Here is a 12,470-nt window from a genome sequence, read left to right on the forward strand (position 1 = left end):
GATAGATATTGAAGTCAGCAGTGAAAAACATCAAAAGCACCAAAGATACTTCACGTGTCACTGTCTCCCCCTGCTCCCACCTGGTCTGCTCAAGGAAAGCTTGAACAGGAGAAGAAGGGAAAGAACTGGAAAGTTAGGGTTCATAGACAAAGGGGCTGGCAGACACTGCAGGATAACAAAACCATCATGTAAGCACATGTCTTCATGCTTTTCTTGTTTGTGTATCAAAACAGTGTTTAAAAAAAAAATCAAAATAAACCCCTAAACTCTCAGTCTAAAAATTATTCTATTTGTAAAAGAAATCAAGTGATTTTGGGGGTGTTGGCATGATGCCTGAGCTCCTAACACAGATAATACGTGCATTTAATACTAATTCCATGAAACACAATTTTCTAGACCCACAGAAAAAGACTAACTCCTGTTGCTATAAGTTCGGAAGCTGAAGGAAGGGCTGACCACTCACTCACACAAGCTCTCTACTGCCAACAGCAACAGAACTAGGCTGTTACTTCAGTGAGGACAGGAGTAGCATGGGAGATGTCAGAGCATTATGGCATTTGGTTTCTAGTATTAAAGCAAACCTAAATAAGAAAGAGACCATTTAGGTTACTTAAACCACCTCTGTCAAGAAAAAGCATACTCGCTGCAATGCTTGGTATCCTACACAGCCCTGCAATGGTGAACTTAAAACTTGATGATTTCTGTTTGTTGTAAAACATATTTAGAGAGCTGTTTCAAAGGCATATAGTATAAATTGAAGTATTTTCTGGATATGGAAAATATACACAATAGTAACTACTGAAAATGGCTATATTACAAGACTACTAGTACGTACCACCGGCTGTTTGGTTATGTCCACCAGGTCTTTAATGTTGTAATACTGATGTTTCTCAAAGGCTGAAAAAAGCATGTCCAACACTTGTTGTTTATCAGCTCGAGCCCGTTTTCCATCTTCTTTCTTCTTCTTCTCATATTCAATCTATCAGATACAAAGCACATTTTAAAGACATTCATATGTAATGCTGTATAATTCTCACTGCTGAACATAAAAAACCCCCTCTTTTATTTAATAAAACACTGTTCAATCACTCAGTGCTTTTCATCTGGAAAATTTTCTTTTGAGCACTCAAATGAACATAAACTAAGCATTCTGTCCTCAGGACAATAAGCTTTTCAGATACGTATCTCTGTTTCTGGGGTTTTTTACTGATTAAAGCAGAGCCTGCATGATGTGCCCAAACCTGGAGAGAGAATTAATATAAGTACAGGAATCCAAACTGAGACGGTATTTTCACTCCACCTCTGTTGATACCAGCTTCTGAAGTATAATGACAAATATCAGACAACCTACAATTTGCCATACTCGGGAAAATCCACAGACCAACATGGCTATATCCACAACCATAACCACCACCTGCCCAAAGGATGCTCAAGTGGCCCTTGGACACTGCCTCATCTGCTCCAGAAACAGCACTCAAGGCAACCACTCCGGCAATATAAAACCAATCTTCACCAAGTGAAGACACGCTTTGAGGACGTGGATGGTATCTCTTCAGGAGAAACCTGAGTAGCACACACAAAGTTACAGTAGAGGCCCCTTGTTGCCACACATCATCCTATTTCAGCATGCATATTAAAAAGTACTTAACTGTTATAATCTGCACAAGATGACCATGTATTTTTGCAGAAACTTTTATCGCCTCCAAAAATACTTCCTGCATTCATCCTCAGATTCATCATCAGAAGCAAGATTTGCACAGACCAGCACACCCCAAACAAACCCCAATCACCGCAGAGCACCAACTGCAACATCTGCCAGCACATCACCCCATCCACCCCCAATTCCACCCTTGATAACAGAGAACCATGAAGCTCCTTGGAACCAACAAAGGTGACCCAGAAGGTAATATAATTCATGTAATCATCAAGTGCTTTCAGGCAAACTGCATGGGTGAATCCGAAGCGGCACAACGTACAGCAGAAGAGATGCACGTGATCAGTAAGGGACACATGCCTGGCTGCCAGTGGGATAATTTTGTATGGGAGTCGTTCTGCCTCTGATGTGTCAAACCTGATCCTCAAAAGGAAGACCTTCAGAGAAGAAGCTTAGAAATGAAAATTCACAGTTCTATTGGATACTAAAAATCTTATTTTTAAGAAGAGAGATTAGTTTTATGGCACAATTTATTTTTTCCTATGTTTCCTTGCCAGCTAACTCCCTCCTACTCTCTGAGTGAAAATAGCCTGTCTCTTGGTATCTGTCCCAAAGTGGCTAAAGACTATTACCACCTTTGCCATTGCTTACAGGTCTCTGGCCAGCCAACTCTTTCTTTCAAATCCTGAAACAGATGTACGTCATCAAATTGAACACTGAGCAATTGTTCTCAACCTGTAGCTTGAAGTCTGTTGCTTCTGCTTAAAACCTAAGACGGGCTTGGGCAACCAAACACTTGTCTGCTTTCCCAACTGTTTGTTAGTGTTATAAAAGATACAACCCCTCCACACAAACCCACACAATTGTTTTTTATCCACTAATACACTTTGGTGTAATTACTTAACTCTTTAGCCTCTGCATTTAAATCTTCAAAACAGTAATAGCTTTGCAACAATAGCAAACTGTAGTGGCAAGTAAAACAGCTTCACAGTACATCATCTTGGTTGCCATGATCTACAACAGAACTGCTATGCCACAGAAACTAGAGTAGGAACATAAATCTAGGAAATCGGCCTTGCTATTAACAATAGTGTGTCAAAACATTTGCTTCTTCTGAAAGTACAATAGGCAATTCATTAGGAACCTCTGTTGACCTTGAAAAGGTTTTAATTGTAAGCTTTGGAAGCCCTGCTGTGGATTCATTTTCTGTTTCTCTACCAGTATAGTCTCACTACGCAGTATAATGCAAGTAGACTGCATCTAGTCGTAAACGCATGAAGTAGAACTGCAATGGCATTGAAATATATATGAACAAGTCTACTCAGTGGACACTCTTCAAAACTACAAACCCAAAATACCAAGCAGCCTGGCCAGGGTGTGCTCTGCCTTGCAACTCCACCAACAAAGCAGTTGGCCAGTTCTCTACTGGGTATATTCACGTAGTGATACAGGTGTTGGAGAGTTAGGGAAAATCTCATTCACCTAAAAGCCTACTATGACCTACAGCACTACCCACGTCCTGGTAGGTGAGCAAGGGTTTCTGTATGAAGCACTGAAAGAAATGATACAAAGAGTGAGAAGTAGGAGGACACTGGCCCTTCACTGCATGAAATGTAGGATGAAATAGGAGATGTGTGAGAGCACTTGTCTCTTCTGCTACCTGCAAGATAAGCAATACACTGAATCAGCTGATTGCTAAAAAGTTCTTCACATCTTATCTTCATCTGATCTGACAGTAGTCAGTTTGTGGCATTAAAAATGCTTTTAATTTACACCTGGCTTAAATCAGAACTTACTAAGATATATGACGAGCATTTATATTTTTCCTGACAGAGAAACCATCTCTCCAGAGCAATCATCTACTACCACTGTCATGTTCTAACTCAGTGCAATGGTGTAGGGACTTGCTGCAAGGACGTGGGTGCATCCTGAAGACAGTGAAATATGCAGGGTTTAAGACATGCATTTTAAATTTATTTTAGTATGATAGCTGTCCCTTCAGTCTTAAAAAATACATTAATATGTCACATCTCAGGCTACAGTCTGAAGTTGATACTTCATGCTAGCATTGAAAAGCACCCATTATGATCAGAATCCCATTACACTGTATATTTTGGAAGTTGTATTTCCATCCACAAGAACATTTTTTGTTTCTGTTTTCTAATATTATTTGTATTTGAAAACTGCTTCTTTGCTTTTTAAGCTGGAGAGAGTCAAAGGGCAAACCCACTGTCCCATAAGTAATAAGACTGACAGTGTTTCAAATAAACGAATGAGTAAGATCATCACAAAGCATGGCAGTATCATCATTTTACATGGAATGCAACCAAGGTAGAGAAATTACCTGGCATGCACAAAGTTGCCGACAGCGCCATGTTACATTGTGTTTTCAAAAGAAAATGAGTCAACAGCAGCAACCCAAACATTATTAAAAATAATCTAATCTAGCTGGGTAGAACAAATATTTTTTATTCCTGTCTGAAAACTGCTCCAGATTTTTTCACTTTGGTATTTCATAGTCAAACAATGGGAATTACTGTCCCGTGGGATATATTATACGTTTCCTTCTATATAAGAAGGAAAGCAGGAACTACAACTTTATGGGATCCTCTTCAAAAATCAAGACACTGACACTATGTTCTCCTGGAAGCAGTTTTCTAATTAGCCACTGCAATCAACTGCAGTGGGCTTTCTTGAGCCTGAGTTTTCAGTCGGTTTTGACTCGGGGATCCACAGAATTTTCCAGTTTCTCTGTGCAGTTGCTGATCAGGTCATGGCTGATACTGATAAACAACACTACTGGATTTTCAGTAGAGCCCTACTGCATTTGAGACACCGGCTTATGGGAGACTAGGACTGGGGACTTAATAATGTTTTGAACATATGCACATGTTAACATTTTACAAGAGGAGGAGGTGGATTATCCAGCCTTAATTTGTTGCCAGAAAAGCCTCCGGTACTTTAGAGGTCAAGTCCAGAAGACGGTAGGAGAGACGAAGGCATCTCTGTTTGCAAAGCTTGACTGAGTTCTGGGTTCCTGCATACATCTGAGGTCACTTTTCAGTGTAAAGGCCTATGTCTTTGTTTTTAAGGTTAGGAACTTTCCTCTGACTCAAAAACATGAGTTGAAAGTTATGGCGTGAAAGATAAAGACAGCCAGTTACAGGCTGCATCACTCTGCCACAGCAGCAGCTATTATGCCTGTTCTTACCAACCCTTCTGCAATTTTCTACCTCCCCAAACAACAAAAACAATATGAACAAGAAGAAGAAAAACAGAAACAGAAACAAACTGCAACCCCCTCAGGTGGAAGGTCAAGCTGAAGTGATGGAAGAAACCCGTCTCCTCCTTTTCTGGTTTTTGTTTTGTTTTTAAGGAGCAAGAACAAGAGCAAAGCACTGAGGTTATTCCTTCGGTACGTGGCAGAGCTATGGGAATAACGGGTAAATAACATGGGCATAATGGGAAAATTTACTGGGACTCTCCAGACAATCTCTGAGAACAACAACAAAAAATCCATGGTACTGTTTGTACCTCTTCAAATGACATAACACGAAAATGTGCTTAGCTAGCAACTAGCTACTAGCTACAGCTCTCTCCATGTGGAGAAAAAAACTACTCGCTTTAAAACTGATGCTTCCTACATAAAGGAACAAAGTAACAATAAGGAAATCCTCAACATTATCTTCACCGATTTTAGGTCTCTGACAGGACTATTTCATGACTGAGTATAAAATCCTAATTACACGAATAACAGTCTCCTGGAAAATAACATGAAGTAGTCTTTTTAACCAAAGCACAATCCTTTTTTTGCTAGTAAATTGTAATGCCCAGCATTCTTCTTACTCTATTATTTTAGTGCCTTGGTACACTCTCCCCAGTAGGAGCTTCTAGTTTACATTCTCTGGATGAGCTAAAGTAAATCAAGGAAGAGTGTTTGTATTCCCTATACAAATGCAATGTGAATATTTTAATATTCTTAATTCATTAACGTATAAAAACAACTCACACAGAAAACTGAGTATCAAACCCTCCCTTTGTTGAAAAGTTATTTGCAGCTGGCGTCCCAGTTGCCCACATTTTAATTAGCAACACTCCAGCATTTCCCTCCAACTTCAGCAACAGCTCCCACTGTTGCCTAAAAACACGGAGTGCATTGTGAAGTGCTATTTAAAAAAAAAAAAAAAGCATGGTATCTGTTGCTGTTTTCTTCTTTTTGTCTTGTGAATGCACTGCTCATAGCAAGTTACAATGCAGCCTTTCATTTTTTTCCTTCCTGTTTTCTTTGCAAATAGGATGTTTTATGCAGTAGGCTTAAAGCACTTTTTGAGAGTCATATTACAGAACAAATGCATTGATTTAAAATCGTGGTTTTTAAATTTAAAAAGCATTAAAATACGATTTGCTTTCAAGGAAGAACCATTTTAGAACAAGCTGGCGAGTGTAGAAGTTGCGAGTTTATCCCTGCAAGTCTTCATACAGAAATCAATTTCTCTTTGTTTACCTTCCCAGTATGTTGCTAAGCTTGCTGAAAAGCTGCCAAAATTGCCTTCTTGAAGGTATCATTAATACCGAAGCCGATGTATTACACTGTTTCGGTAGACAGCTCATACAAAGGTGATAGAGAAGTGAGACTAAATCTAAAGTTTCATCTGAAGCTGTTTGAAAGAAGCCGTAAAGGTTTTCCCTTCCCCTGGAGCATGGATACCAACCTCTATAGTACCAGAGAGCGGGAAGAGGGGAGACCACAAAGAAGCCTCTGAAGGGGTAACAGGACCACTAGAGAACTTTTCTGCTGTGTTACAAAAAATAATGAAGTCACAGAAACATTCCAGCTGCAAGAACATTAACATTGCAACCTTTTAAAGATGTATATCATCTACAGATGATACAGAAAATGAAGGTCCCTTTCGCAGAGAAGCTAAGTTATAATCCTGGCATATATCGTAATGGAATTGCAATTTCTTCTAATAAAAATGTGGGTTTAATACAATTTCTTGGAAAAAAAAAAATCACTTTCCCTGTCCTTGTATTCAAACAAGCTATTGCTATTTCCCATCCACATGTAATTTCTTCCCATCCTCCTTCCTGTTATTTGTTCATTTAGGGGTACATGGAGCAGCCACGCTTAAGCCCCATTTAATATTCTATCATATCTTCCTTCAGGAAATTTTACTCCTCTCTTTCCTAGTAGATGCTCATTCTTTCCTCAGAAACTCCCCTGAAGATGACCGAATGCCTCAGCATGTATGGTAGTTTGTACATTTTTTTTCTTCTTTCTTGTGAAAAGTCTCCAACAGGGCTGTCATATGATTACAAGCAATACAGCACGTTTTAAGAAAGCAACTGCTGCTTGAATACACCAGAAAAATTTAACCAAGAGGTTTAAAAAGTTCACAGATGTGTTCTCCCAGTCATACATCCTTTCAGCCATCTAACCCGAACCTTAATAAAAGACTTAGTGAAAAGAAAGGTGTTGTAGAAAGTAGTCATGCCTGGGCCTTTAGAGTCAAGGCATGGCCAAGAGTGACTCAAGTGTAAGTATGTCCTACTAGATTTTTCTCATCAGAACACCTTTAAGGCAGACATGAAAAGTAAACACATTGCCAATGGATTCCCATTAGCATGGACAGCTATGTAACTGCTAAAAACATTACGATTAGGACACAAGAGCATCATAACTTTCAAGAAGCCTGGTTATGTCCTGGTTATGCGCCCCGAATCTCACAAAAGACTTAAATTTCTGTAATGATACGACAACAGCAGTTTGCAACTGGAATAAAGATTCAAAGATTGTCTCCAGGTTGAAGTCATACTGCTAGTGTCAGGGAAATGGCACAGAATCCCACTAAAAAGAGATGCTGTACATCACCGTAGCTTATTCCAGAATTGAAGAAGGAGAATAACAGTAGCATCATAAAACAATATACTCATATAAAATTGCATTTGCATAGCAGGATATACCAGTATGACTATTTTGGTTAAATGTCATTCCCTTAGCTGAAATAGTTATATTGGTATTATCATCTATGTATAGATCAGACTTTGAACAGTAACTACTACAAAACAGTCTCAAGAGAGAGAAATGATTATTTTTGGTTCTGTAAAAATAAACTGCCTTTCAGAATAGTGCTTAAATATCATCCAGTATATTGTCATTTGTTTTATGTAAATAAAATCTTAATAAAAAGTGTAAAAGTTTAAATGACTAACAGAGTGACTCATTTTCAGTATGACTTAACATTTCTCACATTCAACAGTAACAGCAATTATATATGCATACATACAAATTACTCAAAGAGGATCTTTAAGAAAAAGGACATTATAGTTTGTATGTGCATCAACTGATCTGGAACAGCAGTGTGGATGTAATATTAACAAAGCTAATGATGCAAGTAACACGTACTATGAAGGTATGAAACTTAAAAATTATCAGCTGTTACTCTTTTTTACTTGTTGTCAGTTCCTGCAGAGGACTGGAAACTAATGATTCTTTTCAAGCTTTTTACCCACCTCCATATGATATTTTATTTGTCTCAAAGGAGTGCTTCCACATCTCATAGCACAAAGCCAGAACTGCCTTTTATCCCCAAATTTCAGAATTACATTTCAAAAAAAAGACTAGAGGAAGAATGTAATAAAGACACTAGAAAAGGCTTAGGTAAAGGTGGTCTGCCCTCCATCAGGTAACATGAGAGAGTTAGAATTGGCAGACCTTAGCCTCAAGGCTGATGTTGGTCTTGAGACAGAAAGAAGATCCCCAGAAGATGAAATCAGGGAGAAACCAGATAACATGGAACATTTCCAAAGACAGTGGCCAACTGTGAGCGAAAGGGCTGCAGGACAGCAGCAGAGTGATTCTGGAGTCCTGAGCCAGATGCCTGGCTAGGAGAATAAAGGAAAATACTGAAAGCTACTTACGTTATATTGATGATTAGCCACCGGTTTATAGTTTGTGGTTACGGCTTTGTCCAGCTGCTGTGATAGCCTTACAGGTTTAGAAGATTCTTCTATCTGTAATCTGCAAAAGAAAAGAAGAGAATTAATAAAAAGTTCAGACAAGCACACACTCAAAATGAATTCTAAAAATCTGCAAGTATGAACCAGCCCTTATCAAAGGTCAGCTGCAAACAAATCATAAGGCAAAACAGATGCACTCTTCTGAATTAAGTTTTTCCTACTCTATTTTTGCTCAAGGACACTGGATTATTATGACACGATATGCTACAGAAGACACTGAAATACTAAAAACCAAGCAACTGTGAAGGGAAGATAGTAAAAACCATGCCTGAACACAAATTTTATTCCAAAAGCCCGACATTCAGGTGGAAGAAAAGCCCGTGCTCTTAAAAAAAGATGAAATCCAATCCAAATGAACCCCGAATCTCCCAGCTTGCTCAGCTGAGTGCTGAAAAAGCTTTCAATCCACCTCTGCTGACTCCCAGAGCACAGCGAAGATCAGACTCCATGACCTTCTCTTAGATATTTTAATGTAATAATATAAATTTCCGTGACCTTTCTTTTGGCATTATAGTAGAGTAACAGAGCACAAATAACTGTTTTACGAGCACTTTTAAAAACATGAAGATAGAGAAATCCACCCAGGTTCAAACCAACATACAATCGTAGAATCATAGAATGGTTTGGGTTGGAAGGGACCTTAAAGATCATCTAGTTCCAACCCCCCTGCCATGGGCAGGGACACCTTCCACTAGACCAGGTTGCTCAAAGCCCCATCCAACGTGGCCTTGAACACTTCCAATGATGGGGCATCCACAACTTCTCTGGGCAACCTGTTCCAGTGCCTCACCACCCTCATAGTGAAGAATATCTTCCTTATCTAAAACTCTAAATCTACCTTCTTTCAGTTTAAGGCCATTACCCCTTGTCCTATCACTACATGCCCTTGTAAAAAGTCCCCCTCCAGCTTTCTTGTAGGCCCCTTTCAGGTACTGGAAGGACGCAGTAAGGTCTCCCTGGAGCCTTCTCTTCTCCAGGCTGAACAACCCCAACTCTCTCAGCCTTTCTTCACAGGAGAGGTGCTCCAGCCCCCTGATCATCTTCGTGGCCCTCCTCTGGACCCACTCCAACAAGTCCATGTCCTTCTTATGTTGGGGGTCCCAGAGCTGAATGCAGTACTCCAGGTGAGGTCTCACCAGAGCAGAGTAGAGGGGGAAAATCACATCCCTCGACCTGCTGGTCACGCTGCTTTTTACGCAGCCCAGGATACGGTTGGCTTTCTGGGCTGCAAGCACACATTGCGGGGTCATGCTGAGCTTCTCATCAACCAACACCCCCAAGTCCTTCTCCTTAGGGCTGTTCTCAATCCATTCTCTGCCCAGCCTGTATTTATGCTTAGGACTGCAATCAAGTCTCAATCATACAGTTAACGAAAGGTGACCTTCAGTCCTCTTCGGGAAAGACTCTGAGAAGGTCAGAGGTTGAACACATTTTGTCAAGCTCATCCCTATGTAATGTAAAGCTTATATATGATGGTGTAGAAGGAGTGCTCCATTTACTTCAGGTTACTCAAGAATTACTACTTGAAAAGATGATGCACGAAACCAAGCTTTAGAAAGGTGCAGGACAACATCCCTTCAGAGAAAATAGCTTAATGGCACGCACAGTTAATATTGAGATAAAATTAAGTTATCATCAGTAGCGTTATTTTGTTTCCAAAGGTGTATCTTACAGGCAGAAGAGTCAATTTTCATTAAACACAATGTAAGACTTATAGCCCAATAAATGTACAGTGATGTTTGCTTCTTTTCAAAGAAAAACTAATATGGTGACATTAACGCAAATAATAACTACATGTTTACTAATGTAAAACACAAAAGTGATAAAACAGACAGTACTTTAAAAAACACTGTGTTTGAGATCACTGATTTCTTTTCGTAAAAATATAATGTACACCCCAAAAGGTAAATTTAAATTCAGCATGCTTCTGATTTAACACGTGAACAACCTACATAAATTACATTTGAGGTAAGCATTAAATTAAGAAGTAAATTCTCTAGTTGTAGCAACTGGAAATAAAGCCAAACATCCTTCATAGCTAATATTGCTGGACAATAATTGCCGGTAGTTTTGTCTCATACATAGAAATAAACTTGCTTCCTCTTGAATCTTTGTAGACTTGTCATTTGTTCTATAGTTTTCATTACCCTTAAGCGACCATTGCCTTGTATTCTACATTTCTAAATCAGGAGAAGGTACCTCAATGCCTTCTTCTGTCCAAATGTAGCACGTTTTTTCTTAGCTTGAAGGAAAATCAATCGGAAGGTAAACAAGCAGTGAACACTTTTTACTCCTGTTCTGGCAAACAAAGGTAGAAGTTTTTATCACAAGAGTTTATCTTTTGGCCTTCAATCTAATTAAACGATTTTGAAGATTTTATTGATCTGGTTACCAAAGGTCTTCTAAACTCAAGTTTCACAAAGAGGCACAGGCTAAAGCTAAATCAATATATATTCTCCAAATCTGTCTTTTTCTTCACTTCTTCATTGCTCGATTTTTTCTTTTTGGTCTCAATGACTTTTTTTTTTAATTTTTAAAAACAAAAGCCTGATTATATAGTTTGGCTTTTATTTTTTTTTTAATCTTTTCTTGCAGTTCTTTGCCATTTTTCCTATTTTTGACCTGGGGAATTTTCCAGTCTTCCCTTTCCCCCACTGTAGCTATTTTTCACCTCACTTCTCCCCTCTCACACCTCTTCTTTCCGTAAAGGATGCAGAGATACATTTCCTGCTCTAAACCTGTTTACTGATACTGCTCCTGTTCATGAGACAGGGCCTCCCGGAGATGAAGTGGGAATTCTTGTCTCTCCTTTCCCCTTCAGGCCATTGCACCACCCTCTTCTTCACATGGACCAGATTTAGATACTTGTTTTGTTGTTCCAGAGTCCTTCTCATTACAGCTGCAGCACAGGTAAGCGATAAAAAGGTTCATAACAATATTGAAATACATCAGATGGTCTCCTGTTCTTGGGGAGTGCTAGGCTTGGAATGGTGGCATTTCTCCATGATTAAATCCTCCTTGCACTGGGCTTTATATTCACTACTCTTAACAATGTAAATTTACAATAGCCTCCATTTCTTCAGGAAAACAGCCAAAGAACATTAGCCCTTCAAGGATGAAATGCCAGAACACTGAAAATATGGATTGAACACCTCAGACTGTTCTCAGAAGGAAAAGATTTAGAATGGTGATGTGAACCCTCCTCCAGCTTCTTAATAAATTAGATATTTAAGCATGCAAACAATTCATAGCTCTTTAGCCTAGAGCCTGTCATGAACTTTGGACACCACTCAGTGTTGAAGGTCCCTTCCTGTTCTGGCATTTTAAAATTACAATACAGGAAATTTCATCACCTATTTCAGTGCAGCTTCCATAAATTAATCCTTCTCTGCATAAAAGAACACCAGCAATTTCTTTCGTAACATTTTTCACTTGCCATGCAGGATATGCATTTCAGTTTTTTTACTTTAACCTGCTAATTTCCAAACCAGTAGAAAACCAAATGTGTAGGAGAGCTAATGCACTTCTCAGAGGCCTCCAAAGGTTGTGAAGTTACATTTAACATGAAGTTCCCCAACACACAATCTTGAAAGCAAAGAAAAGCTTCTTGCCTGCTTAGGAAATGGGATGGAAACCTACCAAGTGAAAATGGAAACGGGAAATCTAAGTTGGTTTGTGAAATGACAGAAGATTTCAGAAAGATCTACGTGTACCAACTAACAAATATATCAGCTACAAATGTACGCATCTCTGAAGGACATTTCAGAGATATCCCTGTTGTACTTCAAGGTTCTTT

General features: G+C 39.1%; 1 protein-coding gene across 1 annotated transcript in view; it reads right to left on the bottom strand.

Annotated features, from left to right (window-relative positions):
• Positions 1-12,470, bottom strand: part of GTF2F2 (general transcription factor IIF subunit 2) — a 125,172-nt gene that overhangs the window by 8,958 nt on the left and 103,744 nt on the right. The window contains exons 7-8 of the mRNA XM_009277155.2: positions 8,576-8,675; positions 836-979 (exon numbers count right to left, since the gene is read on the bottom strand). Coding sequence (XP_009275430.2) covers positions 836-979; positions 8,576-8,675 — 244 coding nt within the window. The remainder of the gene's footprint in view (positions 1-835; positions 980-8,575; positions 8,676-12,470) is intronic.

This window comes from Aptenodytes forsteri, unplaced genomic scaffold, assembly GCF_000699145.1.
Source record: "Aptenodytes forsteri isolate BGI_AS27 unplaced genomic scaffold, ASM69914v1 Scaffold145, whole genome shotgun sequence".
Lineage (NCBI taxonomy): Eukaryota > Metazoa > Chordata > Aves > Sphenisciformes > Spheniscidae > Aptenodytes > Aptenodytes forsteri.